At 47.3% G+C, this 24,032-nt stretch overlaps 1 protein-coding gene across 2 annotated transcripts; it reads left to right on the top strand.

Moving 5' to 3' along the window:
- The first annotated feature begins 1,162 nt into the window (after positions 1-1,162).
- LOC140408599 (toll-like receptor 2 type-2) lies at positions 1,163-23,910 on the top strand. Of its 2 annotated transcripts, none has more exons than XR_011940147.1 (4): positions 1,163-1,300; positions 9,776-9,858; positions 10,084-10,162; positions 10,536-10,752. XR_011940147.1 is itself a non-coding variant. In XM_072496015.1 (4 exons), the coding sequence occupies exon 4, from the start codon at positions 20,120-20,122 to the stop codon at positions 22,520-22,522; it is 2,403 nt and encodes an 800-aa protein (XP_072352116.1). In that variant the 5' UTR covers positions 1,163-1,300; positions 9,776-9,858; positions 10,084-10,162; positions 20,104-20,119; the 3' UTR covers positions 22,523-23,910. The 2 variants fall into 2 exon arrangements, 1 of the variants encoding a protein (XP_072352116.1); XM_072496015.1 differs by lacking the exon at positions 10,536-10,752 and adding an exon at positions 20,104-23,910.
- The last annotated feature ends 122 nt before the right edge of the window (positions 23,911-24,032 follow it).

Genomic DNA, 24,032 nt, shown 5'->3' on the forward strand with positions numbered 1-24,032 from the left:
GTTTTGAGGGTTTTAAACTTTCATTTGCCAGTACTTCCCTGCATATAACACACATAGGCATTGCATTCTGATTTGCAGTGGCACTATTAATAAATCTGTATTTCAAGAAATCATCTTTATACTGCTTTGTTCCTGATTACAGCTTCTTAATAGGTTGTTCACCAGAGGCCCTGGAACTCACACCAGAACTGCTGGCAGCTACAAAATTGAGGAATCTCTCTTGTGTCCAGAGCATGTGATATCAGAGTACGGGGGGCATGACTTGCTTTCTGCTGTCGCTTCTGGAGGGAAGACTCCATCGATTTTTAAAAAGAATCTGTTTCTGGGTCAGCGTGCTGACGTCAGGAGGAGGTGGTCTACTTGGCTGGGCTCCGGGTCTGCGCACTGGCATGCACGGGACGGACAACATTTTTAAAAGCACTTCTTCCCGCAATCTGGAACACCGTGACCGATGGCCCTGCGACCCTCCCGACACCCACTCGGACCCACCCGTGAGTCACAACCCTGATTTTGAAAATGACGGCATTCGAACAGTGACTGAAGTCATGTTCATGCGACTACATGATAATCACATCAAATTATAAATCATATTAACATTACCAGGAGCATCTATTGTTAGGAAGGTTGACACTTTTACTCTAAAAAGCATTTTATGTGCCACTTTAAGATATTCCTCATGATCAGAATATTGCAAGTGCAGGGGAAGTAGAGTTAAATGGTTTGAGCATTATTTTATTTGAGTATTTGCTGAAGTTTCACTCATTCGTGGAATGCATATATCACAAGGATGCTTCATTATATTGTGTGTATCTGTTTATATGCCTGCATGTGTGTGTGTCGGTAGAGATTGGATAAGAACTATTGTTCATATTATTCCATCTAGCTCCGAAAGCAAGTGATTCGAAACAAACCTGTTGGACCTGGTGTTGTAAGTCTTCTCACTATTCTATCTTAGCCAGTGAGTTAAAGGCAAAAATGCAAGCCTGGCCCAGGGAGTTTCCCAGAGTCTGCATGGGGCAGGGTGACCCTTTGTGAAATAGAACTGTCAACTGTGACAAACATGCAGAATTTCTATGGTAATGCACTATTGTTTGATTCCTTTAGCTGGTCAGATAATTAGATTTGGTTCTGTGAAAGGGGAGCTCAAGCGACACAGAATGCACATTACCGTCGAGCATTCCTAATAAATGCCGGACCTGCATTTTTCTTAACTGATTTTTAATACTTTGTTTGCTGAAGTACCTTCATGATGAACTTGGGCAATTTGAGAAGCTGAGAGAAGCCTTTCAACTTTACTATTGTAAGACAAAGTTTTCTTGTGGTATTAAATAATTGTAAAAAATAGTAACATGTATGACTATGTACCAGCATACTATGTGATTAGCAGCTTATAAATAACCTTTCATGAGAGGCATGACTACTAATTTTTGTCCTGATATACCTTCAAAGGATTTGGTATCGTACAGCTGTCATGTCAGTCTGAGGCTAGTAAATACAGTGAGCTAGGCAAAGGCTCTGTGGCTACACTTCGTTACGTGAGAAGTTTGTAAGCATGTTTCAAGGGACTCATTTTATGTGAGAGGTAACAGAAGGGTAGTTTTAATGTTTCAAGGAAAATAAAAGATTGTAATCAACATAAATGTGATTCTGCTAGTTCTACCCCCAACCCAGACCTTGTACTGTCGCTGGATCCCAGGCCATGGGAGGAAGGGGTTCGTAAGCTTGGGGGGGGGGGGCAACAAGGTCAAGGGTATAGCTCTCAGCAGGCCCCCCACTTCCCAAAGCCGGGTCCCTCACTTAGACACTGAGGGCGGAATCTTCCCATCATTTGCCAGAGTGTCAGTATCAGGGAGAAAACTGGCATGTATCTCTCCAGCTATATGGCTGGGTTTTCTCTCTAGATTCTCTGGCACACTATATACAGAAAATCTGGGGTTGTGTTTTCTGTCATCACTCTAACAGGGTTGGCGAGGAGGCCTGATAGCATCGGCAACGCTGCCTCCAGAGAGATTGGGGCGCCATCTTTAAAGATGGCGCCCCGATCAGTGTGATAAATAAATCCCACCCCCCACGGGCACTAGGGACCACCCACCCAACCTCCAGACAGGCATCGAGGTGACCCCATCCCACATGGGCACAAACCCCCTACCCCCCTCCACAGACATCGGGAAATATCATTCCCCCACAGAGGCACAGTTCCAGCCCCTCCACACAGGCATGGCATGCCACCACCCCCCCATTCATAAGTGCAACCCCACCCCAGTATGGATCCCCAGTGGGCCAATCCATGGAATTGCTACCCTGGCACTGCCAAGTTGGAACTGCAAGGGGCAGTGCCAGGGGCAATGCCAGGGCACTCCCTGGAAAAGCCCCTCTCCCCTCCATGCCTGGACTTACCTTTGTGATCCATGTAGGTTCCCCTCGACTGCTTCAGGATTTTGAGTAGCTGTTGTAAATCATGCTGGAGTCACATCATGTTGGCAAGGTATGAATATTCAGTGAGGGGGGAATATATTGTGGGAAAGCCCTCTAATTACGTTTAAATCTATTACAATTTTTTGAAATTTGGACCGAATCCTCAACACATCATCGGAGAAGGGAAGGAAAAATGAGAAAATTAGATCTTGCCGACAAGAATATTATTTTCCGATTCTCACGGGAATTCCACCTGTGTTGCCATTTGCGCTGACAACGAACGCATTTGCCCCCTGAGTGCCTAATTTGAACAAGGGAAGCCCCCACCAAGGAAGCCTGCAAGCAACCGGGGCGATACAGTGGTTAGCACTGCTCCTCACAACGCCAGGGACCAGGGTTCGATTCCAGCCTTGGGTGATTGTCTGAGTGGAATTTGCATATTCTCCCTGTGTTTGCATGGGTTTTCTCCGGGTGCTCCGATTTCCTTCTCTCCACTGTACTCTGGATGGTGTCTTCCCCCCTCCCTTATCATATTCCCCCCCCTTCTCTTCCTTTATCTTTCAGTCCCCCCTCCCTACACGCCCCCCCCTCCCTTATTGGTTGCTGGTCACGAACAGGTCCTCAAACAGGTTGGTAAATTGCTTCCATGTGTTGCCAAAGCCTTCCTCCAATCTGCTGATGGTGCATTTTACCTTTCCAATTTGAGGAATTCCGCTAGGTTGCACCGCCTGTCTGTGGCCTTGGGTGGTGGTGCTGATCTCCAGCCGAGCAGGAGTTTCTGACTGGCGATCGGGGAGGCAAAGGCTGGGGCGTCTGCCCCTCTCACCATAAAGAGCTCTGTCACTAGTGGGCATGTCTCCACCCTCACTCCCACAACCTTGGACATGCCCTCGAAAAAGGCGGTCCAGTACCAGACAAGTCTGGGGCAAGACCAGACCATGTGGGCGTGGTTGGCCGGGCCTCCCTGGCACTGTTCACATTTGGCCTCCACCTCGGAGAAGAACCCGCTCATATGTGTTCTGGTCAAGTGCGCTCTGTGCACTACCTTTAGTTGCGTTAGACTCAACCCTGCGCATAAAGAGGTGGAGTTCACCCTATGCAGTGCCTCGATCCAGAGCCCCCCCCCTATCTCTGTGCCTACCTCTTCCTCACATTTTTCCCCTTTCTCATCCAGCAGGGCCCTTACTTCATCTAGTTGTAGACCATACATGTCGCAGCAACCACCGTTCCCTAATTCGTCCCATATCAGAAGTCTGTCCAGGAAGGAGTGTGTCGGTTGCTGGGAGAACGCTGCTGTCTCCTTGCGGAGGGAGTTCATTAGGTGCATGTACCGGAGCTCGTTCCCTTTCAGGAACTGGGGTTTTTCCATTAGTTCCCCCAGGGTTGCTACTCTGCTGTCTAGGTATAGGTCCCCTACCGTCAGTACTGTAGTGGTGAATTTATGATTTCTGCAGCTGGGGGCCATGGTGGGCATCGCACTCAGATGGAAGTGGTGCATGAGTTGGTTCCACATCTTCAGAGTGGCCACTGCCACCGGGCTCCTTGAGTACTTGGCTGGGGGAATTGGGAGTGGGGCCATGGCCAGTGCTCGGAGGGATGTCTCCATGCAGGAGGTCTCCTCCATTCTCACCCATTCCACCTCCGACTCCTTGATCCACCCTCATTCCCTTTCTACGTTGGCTACCCAGTGGTACAATAGGTGGTTCAGAAGGTCCAAGCCCCCCATGTTCCTCCTTCTTTGCAGGACACTTTTACATATCCTAGGGTTCTTCCCTCCCCACACAAATGCCATGATGAGTTTGTCTGCTTTGGTGAAGAATGCCTTGGGGATGAAGATCGGGAGTGATCTGAATAGGAAGAGGAATCTTGGCAGCATGTACATTTTGATTATTTGCCCTCCCACAATCAGGGAGAGCAGGATCCCACCTCCATCTCTTCCACTAGACTCGATAGGTTCCACTTGTGGATTTGTGTCCAGTTGTGGACTATCTGGATCCCCAGGTATCGGAATTTGGTTTGGGCCAGCTTGAACGGCAGCTCTCCCAGCTCTGGTTCTCCACCCTGGGGGTTGTAACCGGAAAAGGCTCCAAACTCCCTTAGGAGTTCCATTATTCCTCCCATATTGGCCAGGAGGTCTGAGATGTAGAGGAGCAGACCATCCACGGAGAGTGAAACTCCATACTCCTTTTCTCCCCTCTAGATGCCTCTCCACTACTTTGCTACTCTAAGGGCGATAACCAGTGGCTCAATTGGCAGGGCAAATAGCAGTGAGGACAATGGGTATTGAAGTGGGAAATGGTTCAGAAGGGCACTTGGCACAGAAGATGGCTGCCTGACAGACAAGATGGAGACACAGAGAATAAAGCAGACATAACTGATGCCTGGAGCCCAGCGGGGTGCCAGTGGGACAGATAGGAACAGATACAGGACAAAGGGAGCCAGACAGGAAGATTAAGAAGTACATAAATGCGGGACAGCACTCGAATAAAGCTGACTTCAGCCAAGGTGTACACAATGATATGCTAATACGAATGTCTTGGGCCATTTCCTAAAACAAAGGGACAATCGTTACTGCTTTCCTGCTGCTACCTGTAACCTGTAAAACCTCTTTAACTATAACCATGTGTAAATGTCAAAACGCTTACAAATAGCGATGTACAATCTATAAAATGTTTAAAGATAACAAGGTGATAATTGTTTTATATCTGGGCTCATTGTGAACCCGAAGTGGCTGTTTAAAGATAACAAGGTGATAATTGTTTTGTATCTGGGCTCATTGTGAACCCAAAGTATAAAATGAATGACTGCCATTCAAACCATGAGAAAAGTTGGCTACTGTACCGCGGGGTACGTACGCTTTCTCCCGAAGCTTCGTGTAACAATAAACTGCACTGATTGAACACAGCAAGTCTGACTCCCGAAGTGGTTGATTTTCCCACAACAGGTATCCTGCCTTGTGCCTCCGTGCAGCCGTAAATATTCAGAGCTGGTGGTGTTTGTCCATACACTCACCATAGGAGTGTTGGATAGTAGTTTCAACCATGAGGTGAACCCCAGCCCAAACGCATACTGTTCCAGTACTTCCATGAGGTACCTCCAGTCGATTCTGTCGAAGGCCTCTTCTGAAACTAGGGAGATGATCACTTCTGGTGTCTCCTCTCCGGGTGGGGTCATAATCACATTCGGCAGGCGTCTAATATTCGCCGTTAGCTGTCTGCCCTTGACAAAGTCCGTCTGACCGTTCGCAACTACCTCTGGCATGCATCTCTCCAGTCACTCGCCAGGGCCTTTGCCAGGACTTTGGCATCAGTGTTTAGGAGCATCCAAGATGGCCACCATTTTCACCTTTGTTACAGCTGCCCCCATGTGTGACCAGTTGTAACCAGCATTCTACCCTCTCTCCCCTTCCTAGTCCCTGACCCCCCCCCCCCCCACAAGGAGCCCATCTACCCTTGCCGTTCCTTCTTCAGTTTCCCGTACCCCTGTTGCTCCCCCTCTTTGATTCCCCTTGTTATCTCCCCCCAATTTGCCCTTCATTCCCCCTTCCCCTGGTTCTTTGTTTTGTCCCTCCCCTTCTGCCAGGCGCTCCCTCCCTTTCAGGTGCTACGCCGCCCCCCCCTTACTTCCACACACTAACTACCAGCGTGGTGGCTCCCCCCGGACACAGCTATCTCTGCCCTCAGCCCGTTTTGTCTTCCCCCCCTTCTTGTTTCAGTGTATCTCTGCTTTCTCTCCCCCCTCTCATCCTCCCCAAGGTCATGTAAGCATTCAGCCCAGAAAAGGAAAGTCTCATTTAAGAGTTCTTACTTGTCTATTATTGCTGTCTTTCCAGCCCCTTTTCCGGATTAACTCATTTGCATCCTCTGGTGTGTTCAAATAGTGTTCTTTGTTGACGTAGGTTACCCAAAATCTCACTGGGTACAGCATTCCAAACTGCACCTTGTTTTTAAATAAAGCCTTGGCCCCATTAATCTCTGGTCAGGTCATGTCCGGTGGGCCGAGTTCCCGGCGGTACGATTCACTTGTGCTTATAAAAATGGTGAAACCGGTGTGGCGGCTGCTGAGGGAGAGAGAGGGGATACGGAAAGTGCCCAACATCGCCATAGTGTGCTGACAGTTGTACCGCTGGCACCTCCCATCTACATTACTGTGTGCTCCTCGCCCGGTTCTGTCCCTTCTCTGTACCCTGAAACTTACGGGGTGGGAATCTCCGCTTCTGAGTCTAAGTATTGACACCAACACAGAATTTGTAGATTTTCACGACAGAAAAAGTGGTGCCACACCTGGACCGATTCCACTACTATTGAGGGACTAGCACCGGTGCCGCGTGGAACGCAATCTTTTCCATTGGAAAACGGTGCGGGATTCGCCGGGTCCGTGATTGGCACTTGGGAGGCTGACAAGCTGCAGCTGCACATACACTCTCCCAGACTCACTTATCCCAGACAATAAGATGGCACTGGTTGTGCTGGAGGGGGCCAATAGAGCTGATGGGTCGACAAGGGCCAGAAGGCACTGGTGGTGCCCTCGGGAGATACCTATGGAATTAAGTTCAAAGTGGGCTGTTAGTGGTGTGCGCAGCTGTATGGCTGCCTTGCCGGCTGTGGCAATGGTGTTCCCTGCCTGTCCACTCCGACCCCACCGTCTGGCCACCCCCCACTACTCCCCTCGGCCCTGGCAGAACCCCCCACCCCCAGCCCGGCCAGTGGCACAACTATCAGCACACTATGGCGATGTTGGACACTTCTTGTATCCCCTTTCTCTTCCTCAGCAGCTACCACGCCAGTTTCACGATTCTTACAAGCACAAGTGAACCGCACCGTCGGGAACTCGGCCCATCGGAGGCGGAGAATACTGGGATGGACCTGCTAATGATATGCAAACAGTGTCTACAGTATGTGCGTTCCAGAACGCATTGGAGCATTGCGATTTGGTGTCAAATCGGCGCCTGCCACAATTTTGGCATTGGAACAAATTCTCCGCCCAATCGCCTTTCCTGATTTCGGTGTTGGCTAATGGAGAATCCCGCCCATGGAGTTTCAGTATAATCGCCCGCAGTGGTTCTCCTGATTTGGGCCTTTGCCAGAGTGACCTGTGGTCGTCTCTACCTCGGGCCTGATGACTCCTTCCCCTCCAACCAGCTTCCCGAGCGTCCTCGCAACATATTCTGTCGGGTTTCTGCCCTCTGTGCCCTCAGGTAGTCTGACAATCCTTAGGTTCTGGAGGCCGGGCCTGTTTTCCTGATCTTCCACCTTCCCTGTTGTGTTCTGTAATCTTGTCTTGCAATGAATCTATGGAACTGCTGGTGACTCAGCCAGAACAATGTTTTATTGAGGTGTACATATGGTAAGGTAACGATCAGAATGAATACAGACCAAGTTATCATAGAGTTACATTAGACTCTCCTGGAACTACCCTCATGTATGCCTTACAACATCCTGATGAGAGTTGGGTGTCACCTTACTGATGTCTCCAGACCACATGGTAGATCTGTACTGCCACCTGCTTTTTGTAGGTCACACCACCAACTATACACAATATTGTCTGCAGGCATATCACCCCATTCCCTTTCAGTGCTCTCTGGGTTGTTACCTTCCCACCTTGGCCTCTAGTGAGGTCACTTGATTGCTCTGGTCAGTGGCCGTTTTTCAGGTCCTGCACTGTGGCTTCCTGTGTCTCCAGTCTCTGCTCTGTTCTTTCCAATGCTTCTTTGATGGGGGCCAGAGCAGTTTCCCTGGCTGACCTCATAGCTGACATGATGTCTTGCTTTATAGGATCCCTGTATTTTTAGAGCTCTATTGAAAGAAACTCCATCCATGGCTCCATCGGTGGGTGGGCTGGCGTTTGCATTGGAGATCTTGCTCGGTCTGCCATGCTGTGCTCCGTTTCGGTCCATGTGTCTCCTCGCTGTGAGGCCTGGATCCTCCTCTTCCGACTTTTACTATTACTATTATTTTTGCAGCTCTGTGGCTGGTTTTAGGGCATTTCCTCGTGTAGTTGTTAGTTTGGGGTGAGAGTAGGGTTGCTTTGGTGTCCAATTTATGGGTTAAAAGGGCCTAAATGGAAGTTCCCAAGGGAGAGCCACCTTTTGTGCGACCCTCAGCACATCACCACCACCGGAAGTTCATATGGACATTATAATGTTGGGAGCACAACAGCCAGGCCCCACGACCAATATTGTGATAATGACCAGATAATTTGTTTCATATTGTTAGTTGAGGGCTTAATATTTGGCACAACAGCTGAGAGAGCTGCCAAGCCCCAAAATATTACCATGGGATCTTTTGCATCCATTTGAGGGTAATCAGCCCCATTTTAACACTCCATTCAATAGACCTATTTGTGTGGCAGCTTGGAGATTGTGTTGAAATTTTTGAAGTGGGGCTTAAAATCACAACTTTTGAACTCATAGGCGAGATGCTCCAACTGAGGCACAGCTCACACCACAACAGTGTTGCTCATCGGACGGCGGTCAGGAGAAGTGATTTCTTTCTTAAAAATTATGTTTCTTGGTCTGGGAAACTCCTTTGTTTTTTCAAAGAGTTTGTGATTTTTTATTAAAACATCAAATTTAAGGGGCTAGTTTCTTTGATTTTGAGGCGATGTCCGGAGGAGCCGTGGCATTTTATGTGGAGAAATTGGCGGCTCCCCTCACCGATCCTCCGATCGGTGAGGGGCTAGCAGCTGCGCCATGTAAAACAAAATAAATGTCCGGAGAATTGCCGGGTCCGTGGCTGCGCATGCTCACAGCAACGACCTGCAACGGTCGCGCCGTACAACGTGGCACCGGTCGTGCATGGACGCGACCTGCCAGATAGTGCCCCCCTGGACACAACCTTGCCACCCCGTGGCCAGCACCCCCCCCCCCCCCCCCCCCCCCCCCCCCAGCCCTCAACCAACCCTCCGGCCAGCAGCACGGCTCCCGACCAACTGTGGCGGCGCAGGGCACAGTCCGCAGCTGTCACGCCGGGTTCCCGCATGACTTGGACCACGCGTCCCCCGCGCCATCGTGAATTCGGCCCATCGGGGGCGGAGCATCGGAGGAAGGCCTTCAGGTGACGTCCTGAGGCCGTCCCAACGGCGTGCACCGCGATGATGCCATTTCACAGGGGGCGGAGCATGCGCAACCCGCGTAAAGCAGGCGGCGCCCCAATTCCGACATAAAAATGGATTACCTGCCCAATCACCGATTACGAAATTGGTGTCAGAAAACAGAGAATCTCGCCTAAGATGTTTCACCAAACAAAGTTGGTGCTGCATTTGAAAGCTGGACATTTTCCAATGCCAGCACAAATATTTCACAATACCGTCTGTTTGTAATTCTTCCTCTTAATGATGTAATTTTCATTCCTGCTGTCAGTTTATTTCCAGTTCCTCGGTTAAATCATCACGGGTATTGACCAGCTTCAGCAAGATTTTAGTGCCGCTGTTTCTCAAATGAAAGTAAGTGTAAAAATTGTACTAACAAGAGCAACCTCAATAAATTTAGTTCAATATTGCTTTTATAACCTATCCATGTTCCATGTCCAGTTTATTTTGTTTTCCTGAGTTTTGGTAATAGTCAAAGGTCTGGGCTGAATCTAATATTGTGCTAATCACACTCCCAGAGATCTGATTAATTGTTGTAAAAAGTATGCCTGGTTTTTATTTTCAGTTTTTGAATTGTAGGGTTGTATAACCAGAGAAGCAAATTTTGGATTCCTTCCACCAAGAGCTACTGCAGAACACGTCCGTGAAGAAGAAATACGTGAGTCTGAACATTCACTGAGTTTTAAACGGTCATTCTGAATGCTTGAGCAATGATAATCTGAAAATATTTCAGACAGAGGACCTTAAGAGTATTTTTAAATCGATGGGCTTCTATTCCCTTAAACCCTAGCCAAGTGTATAACAGCACAAGTCCGCTGGTTATGTGGAAATATTTAAGGCTGTCAGTTTCAGGCGCACATGGTAATTCGATACTCTCGACTGGGAATACACAAAATAGAGATTAATCATGTGAACTTTATACTTAAATCGTCTACTATAACACTCTTACTAAATCTTTTTGATTTTTAAAATTCCTAAGTAGAGAAGTATTTACTTTCTTGGCTTTTCTTTAACCTCAATTCTAAACGCAGACCCTGACTTGGAAGCTAAAAGCAAACTACTGCAGATGCTGGAAATCTGAAATAAAAACTGAGAATGCTGGAGAAATGCAGCAGGTCTGGCAGCAATTGTGGACGGAGAAGCAGAGTTTTAAAAAATGTTTTTATTGAGATTTTTGTAGTATACAGAGCAAGGATAAGCATGGACATACATTTGAAGACAAAAGAATAAAGAGAAATATTTACACATCGGCCGGCTACGGTTATTTACATCAATCATCTTGCGTTATTTACAATGGTTACAGTTTCCTGTTTTTCGTTTTCCAGTAGGCATTTGTTTCTGGCTGGGTCCCTTACACCCTATTCCTCCTTTTTCTTCCCCCCCCCCCCCCCCCCCCCACAACCCCCCCCCCCCCCCCCCCCGTGCCGTCTAGCGTGCCTCTTCCCTCGTCTGCTCTTGTGTCCAGCTCCAGCTGCATTGGTGAGATGCCATATCTATTGCTATTTGTTGGGCATGGTTGGGTTCCCCCCCTCCCTCTCACTTCCCCCCCCCCCCGCCCCCTTTCCTTTCTGTAATATGACTACCCTTTCCTTTTCTCTGGCTTATTGGCTGTTGGCTACAAACTGATCTTGGAACAACCGAGTGAATGACGCCCACGTTTTGTGGAAACCCTCCTCCGACCCTCGGATGGCAAATTTAATTTTCTCCATTTGGAGAAATTCCATAGGTCGAACAGCCAGTTGGCAGCTTTGGGTGGTGCTGCTGACCACCAGCCAACCAGGATTCTCCGGCGGGCGATTAGGGAGGCAAAGGCAAGAGCATCCGCCCTCCTCCTCATGAATAGATCTGGTTGTTCTGAGACCCCGAAGACTGCCACTCTCTGGTATGGCTCCACCCTCTTCCCAACCACATTAGACATTGGCTTGAAGAAGGCAGTCCAAATCCTGGCAATTCTGGGGCAAGACCAAAACATGTGGGTGTGGTTGACTGGGCCTCCTTGGCACCGTTCGCACTTGACCTCCGCCTCTGGGAAGAACCTGCTCATTCGGGTTCTGGTTAAGTGGGCTCCGTGTATCACTTATGGCTGCATTAGGCTTACCTTTGTGCATGTGGAGGTGGAGTTGACACTGTGATTTGATTTGATTTGATTTATTATTATCACATGTATTAGTATACAGTGAAAAGTGTTGTTTCTTGCTATACAGACAACACATACAGTACAGAGGGAAGGGAGACTGCAGAATGTAATGTTACAGTCATAGCTAGGGTGTAGAGAAAGATCAACTTAATACGAGGTAGGTCCATTCAAAGGTCTGATGGAATTGAATTAGAACATTGTTAGAGAGTTTAAAAGAGTTCGAATGAAGTTTTAGAAGCATAGAACGAGAGTAAAAGATAGAATTAGAGAGTATGCTGGGCACAGCTTGCAAGAAGTCGCCTCGCTCCGGCGCCATCTTGGATTTTGCAGGATTGTGCTGTGCTTCGCTCCAGACACCCCACCCTAATTCAAACCCCAAGTCCTCCTCCCACTTCTCTCTCGTCTCGTCCAGTTGGGTGTTAGCCCTCCTTAATAATCGCCCATATATGTCGCCACTGTTCCCTTTCCCTAGGATGTCCGTGTCCAGTAGGTCCTCTAACAGCGATTGTTGTGGTGGTCGTGGGTATATCGTCATTTCCCTGCGTAAGAAGTATTTGCCCTGCATGTACCTTAGTTCGTTCCCCCCCATCAGCTGGAACTATTCTGTCAGTTCCTATTACATTGTCAGTCTGTTGTCAGTGTAAAGGCCCCTGGGCAGGATTCTCCGTTGGTTGATGGCAAAATCGTGAAACACGATTGGGCGCAGAAGAGGTTGCAACGCTAAAATCGCGCGGGCACCGATTTGACGCCAAATCACAATTCTCCCTCATCTCAACAGGGCGTCAATGCAGTCCGGAACGCACGTACCATAACACCATTTGCATGTCATTCGCATGCCTGACCCAGTATTCTCCGGGCCTCCGTGATGCTCTGCTTACGATGGGTCAAGTTCCTGACTGGCGGTTCACTTGTGCTTTTAAAAATCGTGAAACCAGCGTCGTGTTTGCTGAGGGAGAGAGAGGGGATACAGAAAATTTCAACATCACCATAGTTTACTGACAGTTGTGCAGCTGGCCGGGGGGGGGCTTCTATCAGGGCCAGGGGGAGTAGCTGGGGGGGTGGCCAAGAGGTAGGTTGTGGTGTTGTGGTGGACGGGCATGGAACACCAATGCCGCAGCCGGCAAGGCAGCCATGCAGCTGCACACATCACTAACAGCCCACTGTGAACTTAGGGCCACAGGTCATATGGCGGTCACCCTCCCCTCCCCCCAGGCTATACCCCGAGATGCCCCCTGGCCCCAGCCGACCGATCAGTTGCATGGGCCACCTTGGTGGCTGGGATGAGTGTGTGTGGGGAGTGTAATGTGTATATGCGGTTGCAGCTTGTCAGCCTCCCGAGTGTCAATCACGGACCCGGCGAATCCCGCACCGTTTTTCATTGGAATCGATTGTACTCCACGTGGCGCCCGTGCTAGCCCCTCCACAGTCGCGGAATCGATCCAGGTTCGGCGGCAGTTTTGCTGTCGTGAAAGTCCACAAATTCTGCATTGGCGTCAACATTTAGTCTCAGAAACGGAGAATCCCGCCCCCTAACTGTCAGTGCCCCCGCCCCCCCCACCGGTCCTGTCTCTACCTATTGAAGGTGGCGTCCATTGTCACCGGTGTGAACCTGTGGTTGTTGCAGATGGGGGCCTTGGCGGACAGTTAGTCGCCGTTGGTTCCACGACCGGAGTGTTGCTACCACCACTGGGCTCGTTGAGTATTTATTTGGTGGGGATGGGAGTGCCGCCGTGGCCAGGGCCCAGAGGGAGGTCCCTCTGAAAGAGCCCCCCCTCCATAAGCACCAACTCAGCTTCTGGCTCTTTTATCCACCCCTTTACTCTCTCTGCGGTCGATGCCCAGTGGTAATATTGCAGGTTTGGGAGGGCCATGGTTCTTGCTCTCTGCAGTACTCTTTTTAGGATTCTGGTGCCCCCTGTCTCTCTCTCTCACACACACACACACACACACACACACACACGTGCTATAATCAGTTTTTCTAGTGAGTTGAAAAAGATCTTGGGGATGTAGATCGGGATGGATCTGAACAGGAAGAGAAACCGAGGCAGTACGTTCACCTTGATCGTTTACACTCTCCATGCCAGAGAGAGTGGAAGTGTGTTACATCTCTGTAGGTCCTTTTTTACTCCCTCCATCAGGTTGGTCAGGTTCCACTTGTGATTTGGATTGCCAGGTATTGGATTTTGTGTTGGGACTGTTTAAATGGCATTCCCTCCAGCTCTGCCCTGCCCCTTGTGGGTTCACCCGGAAAATCCCAATTTTGCTCAGGTTAAGTTTGTAGCCCGAGAAAGCTCCAAACTCCTTCAAGAGCGCCATGATTCCTTCCATGCTGCTTCACGGGTCCAACATGTAGAGGAGCAGGTCACTCGTCTAGAGTGAGACTCTGTTCTCTGTCTCTTCTCAGGATCCCCTTCCAGTTCCTTGACGCCCTAAGCCCGATCGCCAGTTGTTCGATCGCTTGGGCTTGCAGTAGTGGGGACAACAGGCATCCTTCCTTGTGCCTCTGTGCAGCTGGAAGTACTTAGAGCTGGTGGTATTTTTCTCCATCCATTCGCTGTGGAAGCATTGTACAGGAGTTTCTCCGAGGGAGTGAATCCTGTCCCAAGCCAGAACTGCCCCAGTACCTCTATGAGGTACTTCCATTCGATTTTGTCGAAGGCCTTTCCTGCGCCCAGGGAGATGAGCACCTCACGTGTTCCCTCCCCGGATGGGGTCATGATCAGGTTCAGCAGCGCCTGATGTCGAAGTTCGCTGTCCACCCTTGACAAAGACCACATGGTCTTTTGCTACCACCTCCGGTACGCAGTCATCCAGTTTTTTGGCTAGGACCTTGGCCAATATTTTTGCGTCTATGTTTTAAGAGCAAGATGAGTCTGTGGGACTCGCATTCTGTTGGGTCTTTGTCTTTCTTGGGTATCAGAGAGATTGAGGCTTGTGCCAGTGTAGGCGGCAGTGTGCCCCTTGCCAGTGAATCTATGAACGTCTCCCGCAGATGTGGGGCTAGTGCCATCACAAATCTTTTGTAAAAGTCAGCCGGGAAACCATCTGGTCCCGGCGCCTTCCCTGGCTGCATGGAGCTAATGCTCTCCATGACTTCTCCCAGTTCTAGATCATAGATCATAGATCATAGAATTTACAGTGCAGAATGAGGCCATTCGGCCCATCGAGTCTGCACCAGCTCTTGGAAAGAGCACCCTACCCAAGGTCAACACCTCCACCCTATCCCCACAACCCAGTAACCCCACCCAACACAAAGGCAATTTTGGACACTAAGGGCAATTTATCATGGCCAATCCACCTAACCTGCACATCTTTGGACTGTGGGAGGAAACCGGAGCACCCGGAGGAAACCCACGCACACACAGGGAGGATGTGCATACTCCGCACAGACAGTGACCCAAGCCGGAATCTAGCGGTTCTAGCGGTGCTTCCAGGCCCCGTCTTCTATCCTCTCCCACAACTGGTATGTCCAGTTTATAGACAAACTGCTTCATCCTCAAGTCTCCTGCTGGGTGCTCCTAGGTGTCCAGCCCCTGGTAGAAGGTCTTGAATTCTTTGTTTACCTTTTCCGGCTCCGCTATTAGTTTGCCTCTGGTGTCTCTAAGCTGTGCTATTTCCCTCGTGGCTGCCTAATTTCTGAGCTGGTGAGCCAGCAGATGGCTGGCTTTGTTTCCGTGCTTGTACAGGGTCCCTCGTGCCCGGGGGAGTTGGTGCTCTGCTTTCCTCATGGAGACCAGGTCAAAGTCCATTCGTAGCTTTTCCCTTTCCACCAGGAGCTCTACGGTCGGGGCCTTGGCGTATCGCCGGTCTACTTGCAGAATGGAGTCGGCAAGCTGTTGCCTAGCCACTCTCTCTTCTCTCTCTCTCCGTGCTTTATAAGCGATAATTTCATCGCTGATCACAGCCTTCAGCGCCTCCCAGAAGGTACTCTCACATGACAGGTCATATCCGCTGAGCTGTTCATGGGCTCTCGGTTGGAAACCAGGTTAGATTTTCATAGAATCATAGAATTTACAGTGCAGAAGGAGGCCATTCGACCACCGAGTCTGCACCGGCCCTTACAAAGAGCACTCTACCCAAACCCACACCTCCATCCTATTCCTGTAACCCAATAACCCCACCCAACCTTTTTGGACACTAAGGGCAATTTAGCATGGCCAATCCACCTAACCTGCACATCTTTGGACTGTGGGAGGAAACTGGAGCACCCGGAGGAAACCCACGCACACACGGGGAGAATGTGCAGACTCCGTACAGAGTGACCCAAGCCGGGAATCAAACCTGGAATCCTGGAGCTGTGGAGCAACTGTGCTAACCACTATGCTACCATGCTGCCCAGATTTTGTGTTTCCAAATTTGGTGGCGGGGGTGGAGGCATGTCAGGCCTCCCAGAAAAGTCAGCGGTCAGAGCAGAGACCCAGTTTTGGCCGGTAATTCTGTTTTAGGTCGAGTTTGGTTAGCAGGACGGGTTGTGGTCCAGTCGGCGCCAGTGTCATTTGTGGTCAATGTCAACGGTAAGGCCATCAGAAAGCACGTCGACCACCTGAGGAGTTATGGGGTGTTGACCTCCAACTTGAAGTCAACAAGACCCACCAGCATTGTGGGCACCCCTGTAACTCCGTCTGGCCAAGGGGAGCCAGGGGCTCTTGATTCTGCCCAGCCAGCTGTGTCTGTGGAGGCCAGTGAGGCCAGTTCACCTGTCATTGAGGTGCTGCTTCCTGAGGTGACAATTTGTCTGCCCAGAAGGGTGCTGAGCCTATGGCGGGGCTATGAAGGTCCTATCAGCCTCTGGACCGATTGATGTTTTGATGGACTTTCCATCCCTTGTTGACTCTTACAACACTTGTAACTTCTGTCCATAGCTTTTTGGGGTAGTTGTAATATGGGACATGAGGGGGAGGGATGTGATAGCGCAGCGCCTTAAGGGGGCCGGGCTCCACGGACCACGTGACTGACCCTGGGTCAGATGTGCAGGAGAGTGCATACCCCAGCCAGTAGGCAGTTTGCAGGGGGCCCTGGGAGCAGGACCCCAGGAAGTGTGGACCCTAGAGCTGAAGTCTAAAGACCCTGTGTCATGTGCCTGTTATTTAACTGCCTTTGCCTTTCATCAAAAAACATCTTTGTTAACTACCGGAAGCTTCCAGTGCATGTCTTGAGCCACCATGCTAATGATACCCATGAAACCCCTTGTCAATTGTTGTAAAAACCCATCTGGTTCACTTATGTCCTTTTGGGAAGAAACTTTTCATCCCTACCAGATCTAGCCTACATTCGAATCCAGATCCACAGCATTGTGGTTGACTCTCAAATGCCCAGGGTCCAGAGGAGATTCACAAGAATGATCCCTGGATTGAAGAACTTGTTGTATGAGGAACGGTTGAGGACTCTGGGTCGGTACTCGTTGAGAAGGATGAGGGGGGATCTTATTGAAACTTACAGGATACTGCGAGGCCTGGATAGAGTGGACATGGAGAGGATGTTTCCACTTGCAGGAAAAACTAGAACCAGAGGACACCACCTCAGACTAAAGGTACGATCCTTTAAAACAGAGATGAGGAGGAATTTCTTCAGCCAAAGGGTGGTGAATCTGTTGAACTCTTTGCCGCAGAAGGTTGTGGAGGCCAAATCACTGAGTGTCTTTAAGACAGAGATAGATAGGTTCTTGATTAATAAGGGGATCAGGGACTATGGGGAGAAGGCAGGAGAATGGGGATGAGAAAATATCAGCCATGATTGAATGGCGGAGCAGACTCGATGGGCCGAGTGGCCTAATCCTGCTCCTATGTCTTATGGTCTTTTGGCCCTCTGAAATGGCCACTCAGTTCAAGGGCAATTAGAGATGGGCAACAAATGCTGGCCCATCCAATGACATCCATACTCCACAAAATAATAAATAAAAAGCTAATTAAAGGTGGCAAGGCAGGTTGATAGACCAATTAATAAAGCATATTGTATTCTGGGCTTTATTAATAGGAGCTAGAGTACAAGAGAAAGGTGGTTATGCTGAACTTATACAAGACACAAGTTAGACCTCAGCTGGAATATTGTGTACTGGTCTGGGTGTCAGGAAAGATGTGAATACATTGGCGGGTGTCCAGAAGAGGTTTACAAAAATTGTTCCAGGGATGTGAAATTTCAGTTAATTTAATTATCTTTTATTGTCACAAGTAGGCTTACATTAACACTGCAATGAAGTTACTGTGAAAAGCCCCTAGTCACCACATTCCAGTGCCTGTTCGGGTACACAGAGGGAGAATTCAGAATGTCCAAATTACCTAACAGGCACGTCTTTCGGGACTTGTGGGAGGAAAGCAGAGCACCCGGAGGAAACCCACACAGACACGGGGAGAACGTGCCGACTCCGCACAGACAATGACCCAAGCCGGGTATCGAACCTGGGTCCCTGGCGCTGTGAAGCAGCAATGCTAACCACTGTGCTACCGTGCTGCCCACGGATTATGAGGACGGATTCAGGCGGTTGGGACTGGTATGAAGGCTAAGAGGCGATTTGATAGAGATGTTCAAAATCTTGAGGGAATTGACAAAGTAAATAGGGAGAAATTATTCCTGCTTGTAAAAGGATCAAGAATGAGAGGGCACTGATTTAGTGATTTGTAAAAGAAGCAAATTTGATGTAAGAAAAACTTTTTCACACATTGAATGTTCAAGTGGTTTGGATCTGGAATGTACTGCCTGGAAATATTGTGGAGGCAAGTTCAATTGAGGCATTCAAGGGAGCATTAGACGATTATTTGAATAGAAACAATGTGCTGGGGTACGCGGAAAAGGCAGGGGAATGGCGCGGGATTTAGATTTGAGTCAGAATAGATTTCGCGACATGAAGACTTCATGCAAATGGTCAGAAAATCTACAATTTCTAAACCTTTTGATCCGAAAAATAAAATGTGTAAACACCAGGTTAAAGTCCAACAGGTTTGTTTCGAATCACTAGCTTTCGGTGCACAGTTCCTTCCTCAGGTGAATGAAGAGGTGGGTTCCAGAATCATATATAGACAAAGTCAAAGTCAAGACGATACTTTGAATGTGAGTCTTTGCAGGTAATTAAGTCTTTACAGGTCCAGACGGAGCAACTGGAGAGAGGGATAATCACAGGTTAAAGAGGTGTGAATTGTGTCAAGCCAGGACAGTTGGTAGGATTTTGCAGGCCAGATGGTGTGGGGGGGGGGCGGGGGGGGGGTGAATGTAATGCGACATGAATCCAAGGTTCCGGTTGAGGCTGTACTCATGTGTGCGGAACTTGGCTATAAGTTTCTGCTCGGCGATTCTGCGTTGTCGCATTCAAAGTATCGTCTTGCATCTTTGACTTTGTATATATCTATGTTTCTGGAACCCACCTCTTCATTCACCTGAGGAAGGAGCTGTGCTCCAAAAACTAGTGATTCGAAACAAACCTGTTGGACTTTAACCTGGTGTTGTAAGACTTCTTACTGTGTTCAACCCAGTCCAATGCCGGCATTTCCGCATCATGTATAAAAGAATGCATCCCTCCAAATATTGAAGTATTGAATTTAAGTAACAATGCCCTCGCAGTTTTGATGTTAATCTCCCTTTGCTCAAATAATTAAATGTGTCTAATAAGTTTAAAAGTCACAATGATAATTTGGAGAGCCAGTGCAGACATAGAATCATAGAATTTACAGTGCGGGAAGGAGGCCATTCCGTCCATCGAGTCTGTACCGGCCCTTGGAAAGAGCGCTCTCCCTAAGCCCACGCCTCCACCTTATCCCCATAACCCAGTAACCCCACCTAACATTTTTTGACACTAAGGGCAACATTACTCCGGATCACAGGATTGTTATGGCGCAGCAGCTGTTAGGGATGCTGGAAGTCCCATTCCATTCGGCACAGCTGGCATGGACCCCCAAATTAACCTGCCTCACCTGCCATCTTGTCCCCGGGGTTATCATAAAATTTAGCCCCTGATTATTATTGACCTTTCATGCTTGGGTGTCACATGCCATTTATTCTGCTGAGATTGATTTTTTCCAAATACCTTTTCGCGCCTCCTCCGTCGAACCCCAGTTCTCTGTCTGCAATGTATAAATGGCATGAAGCAAGAAACACGTTTCAGACTTGTCCTGAAATGATATGCTTGACTCTTCAGGGTTCCCTTCCCCCACTTCCTGCTGTAGACGATGTTGAGCCTTCCCTCTCCACAATGAGCACCAATTTGGAAGTGTGAGTTGGGCACAGGACATGGGACCTCCAACAACCCAAACAGCTTCTTTGTTAATTATTATATCTCTCCCATTCTTAGATGGGAGAGCCACAATAAGGGAGATGAAATACTGTTTAAGTGGTTTTTTCGATGTACGGGAATTAAAACAACATCCTGCAGAGACCAGCTAATAATTGAGAACCTCCAAGAAGATATTCCTCTAAGGAAGCAGTAGCCAAAAATATTACATTGCACTAATGCTGGTATTACTTTTCCATTTCAGGAACCTCTGAAGAACAATGAGAGCTCCATCTCTGTGGATCCTTCTTGTTGTATGTATTTTTATACCAACAGTTTTCTTAGAAAGGAACTCTCCCCTATACGATGCCTGTCAAAAATGCAACTCTGACAACTTCTGCAACTGCTCTTCGTTGAAGTTAGAGAATATTCCACATGTATCGGAAAATGTGCTAAGGTTTGATCTGTCTCACAACAGGATTTCACAAATTAACGACGCTGATTTCATAAGATATGTGAAACTGAAAAGACTCGTATTGCAATCAAATCAAATCCGGTCTATTGCTGACCAGGCATTCCAGCACAGCACAGAACTGGAGTATCTTGACTTGTCAAATAATCTTCTGACTCAACTGTCACCCAATTGGTTTAAATATCTTTCCAAATTACTATCTCTCAACATTTCAGGGAATAATTACACAGATTTGGGACCAGGGAGAATTTTCTCAAATCTGACACAACTCAGATGGTTAGAATTTGGCAACCCTTATCTATCTCATCTAAAGGAAGATGACTTTGTAGGAGTTACGCAGTTGGAGGAGTTCATTGTAACGGCAGAGAAATTACTTGTGTATCAGAATGGAAGTTTCAGTTCATTCAGAAACATAAGTCATGCTGCCTTGAGTTTGCACAACATATTTCAGAATAAACCAGACCAAGCTCAGCAGATTCTTGCTGATTTGTTAGGATCCACCACCCACATAGAGCTGAGAGACTTAGCATTTCCTGACAAAATGGACAACCCAATATTTCCCACAGTGAACAATTCAGCAGTGAGGAAATTTACCTTCAGAAATAATTCTCTTACTGATAGTATCGTGCTTAGTTTTATGAATTCGATGGTAAATACAAAATTATCTGAACTGGTCGTTGTAGATTGTGAGCTTTCAGGAACTGGAAACTGGAAAGTTAAAAAATCCATAAGAAGCAACTTTTTACATTCATTAACATTAAGTAACATATCCATTAAAAAGTTTTATTTATTTTATGATCTTTCAGGTATTAGCTCTTTACTTGTATCCATTAAAATAGCTAAACTTACAAAGCTAACCATGCACCTGATGCCTTGCACTGTATCCAAAATGTTAAAAAATGTTGAGTTCCTTGATTTAACTGACAATTTGCTCAAAGATGGTGGTATGCAGGAAACTGTGTGTTCAGGAGCTTGGCCTTCTGTGCGTTATCTTATTTTGAGAAAGAATGATTTGAAATACCTGGGTATGACAAGCTCAAAATTATCCACACTTTCTAAGCTTACCCATTTAGATTTGAGTCAGAATAGGTTTCATGACATGACTTCATGCAAATGGTCAGAAAATCTACAATTTCTGAACCTTTCGAGCTGTGAGATAAAACATATAAAAGAATGCATCCCTCCAAACGTTGAAGTATTGGATTTAAGTAACAATGCCCTCCGCAGTTTTGATGTTAATCTCCCTTTGCTCAAAGAATTAATTGTGTCCAATAATAAGTTTAAAAGGTTACCAGGTGATGGCCACTTACCAAAGATGGAAATTCTGAAGATTGGCAATAATAAACTTACCTCACTCACAGGTGAAGAAATCAAGGCATTTAAGAAGCTTCAATTTTTAGAGGCTGGGAAAAATAATTACATTTGTTCATGTGAATTCCTGTTTTATATGAATAACGACATAACTGTACAACTGTTGGACCGAACAGAGAATTACATCTGCGATTCACCTCTGTTTCTCAGGGGAATGGTGGTACAAAATACTAAGCGCTCTTTTTTTGATTGTCATACAACATTGTCTCTAGCCTTATTGTGTGCTGGCATTTGTTTGGCAATAGCCATTATTGGGATGCTGTGCTACAAGTACCATTGGATCTGGTATATCCAAATGACATGGGCATGGCTGAAGGCAAAGAGGAAACCAAAGAAAGTGAGGAATAATGATATTTGTTATGATGCCTTTGTTTCGTACAGTGAGATGGACTCCGAGTGGGTGGAAAGCTTCCTGGTAAGAGAGTTAGAAAGTGCTCATCCACCTCTGACACTCTGCCTTCATAAGCGTGATTTCATCCCAGGAAAGTGGATTATTGACAACATTATCGAGTCCATTGAGAAAAGCAGGAAAACCCTGTTTGTTTTGTCTCAACATTTTGTTCAAAGTGAATGGTGCAAGTATGAGCTTGACTATACCCATTTCCGTCTATTTGATGAAAACGATGATACAGCCATACTTGTTCTGCTGGAGTCGATTCCAAAGCAGACCATTCCTCAGAGATTCTGCAAACTTCGGAAACTGATGAACACAAAAACCTATTTGGAATGGCCGCAGGATGAAGTAGAACAGCAAATCTTCTGGTTTAATTTAAAAGCAACATTGAAAGAAGAAATGAATGTAGCTGATGCCCGCGAGAAGCACACTTTCTCTATAAAATGACTAATATATTTCCAGTCCCTTTAAAATAATGCAAAATACTGGTTTATAATGAAATGACTTTTATGCACAAAACGTATGGATAGCAGGGCATGTTAGAAATCCCATTTAACAATAAGTGGGCATTTTTTACTGAATGCAGAACAAAAAGGAAATTAAATGCAGCCAGAACAATAATGAACAGAGATACAGTTGTACGCAGTAGAACAGACATAAATATTCCCATCTATTTTCATCTATTTCTCATTTAAGTAACATACGTTTTTTTCATGTTTCTCTTTCAAAAATCTGGTCCACTCCATAATGTCCTGACTCCTCTTCTGTATATGTCCAGCGGAACTGACAGACTCTGAGGATTTACTAAATTGGTGTTTCTTCATGGATGAGTTTAACCCAGTGAGCAGTTACAGCCATTTCAACTGGTTGGGTGTTACAATTGACCTGATGAAGTTTATTGACAGAATTATCAGTTATGGGCATTGAATACTTAACATTTATACATAATTTACACATCAAATTATGATATTTACATCAATGAAATGAACTTTTTATGAATTAGTTATCAATGGATAACAGGGTGGCACGGGGGTTAGCATTGCTGCCTCACAGCGCCTGGGACCCGGGTGGATTCCGGCCTTGGATGACTGTGTGGAGTTTGCACATTCTCCCTGTGTCTGCAGTGATTTCCTCCGGGTGCTCCGGTTTCCACCCACAGTCCAAAGATGTGCAGGTTAGGTGGATTGGACATGCTAAATTGCCCCTTGATGTCCAAAGATGTGACGGTTAGGTGGGGTTACAGGGATAGGGCAGGGGAGTGGGTCTAGGTCGGGTGCTCTTTCGGGGGGTCTGTGCACACTCGATGAGCCGAATGGCAGCCTTCTGCACGGTAGTGATTCTAAGAATTCTATGGATAAGAAAAGCCTTCTACCAGTACTATAGTGACTTGCCAGTAGCTTCTCTCTGGTTGTTTGTGTAAATGAAATGAAAATCACTTTTTGTCACAAGTAGGCTTCAAATTAAGTTGCTGTGAAAAGCCCCTAGTCGCCACATTCCAGCGCCTGTTCAGGGAGGCTGGTACGGGAATCGAACCGTGCTGCTGGCCTGCCTTGGTCTGCTTTAAAAGCCAGCGATTTAGCCCAGTGTGCTAAACCAGCCCCTATCTCACTCACATTAACATTCTCAGAACAATTTCTGCTTACTGTTTAGCACAAATGTGCTGAAAGTTTAACATTAAGCTTTTAATTCTTCATTCTCAATGTTGTGAGGAAGCAACTTAATTATTGACTCTTTGGCGTTGGATGTAAACATGGTTGTGACCTCTGTCCACTGAGTGCTCAGTGTAATATTTGCAATGACATAAAATTAAAATAAAAGCAATTGTGCTGAACAAAGATGACTGAGACAGGATATTAGAACGATACACAAATATTACTTTTTTAAAATATTCATGGGATGTGAACATTGCTGACGAGGCCAGTAATATTGCCCATCCCTAATTGCCCTTCAAAAGACG

The sequence above is a fragment of the Scyliorhinus torazame genome, chromosome 3, assembly GCF_047496885.1.
Source record: "Scyliorhinus torazame isolate Kashiwa2021f chromosome 3, sScyTor2.1, whole genome shotgun sequence".
Classification (NCBI taxonomy): Eukaryota; Metazoa; Chordata; class Chondrichthyes; order Carcharhiniformes; family Scyliorhinidae; genus Scyliorhinus; species Scyliorhinus torazame.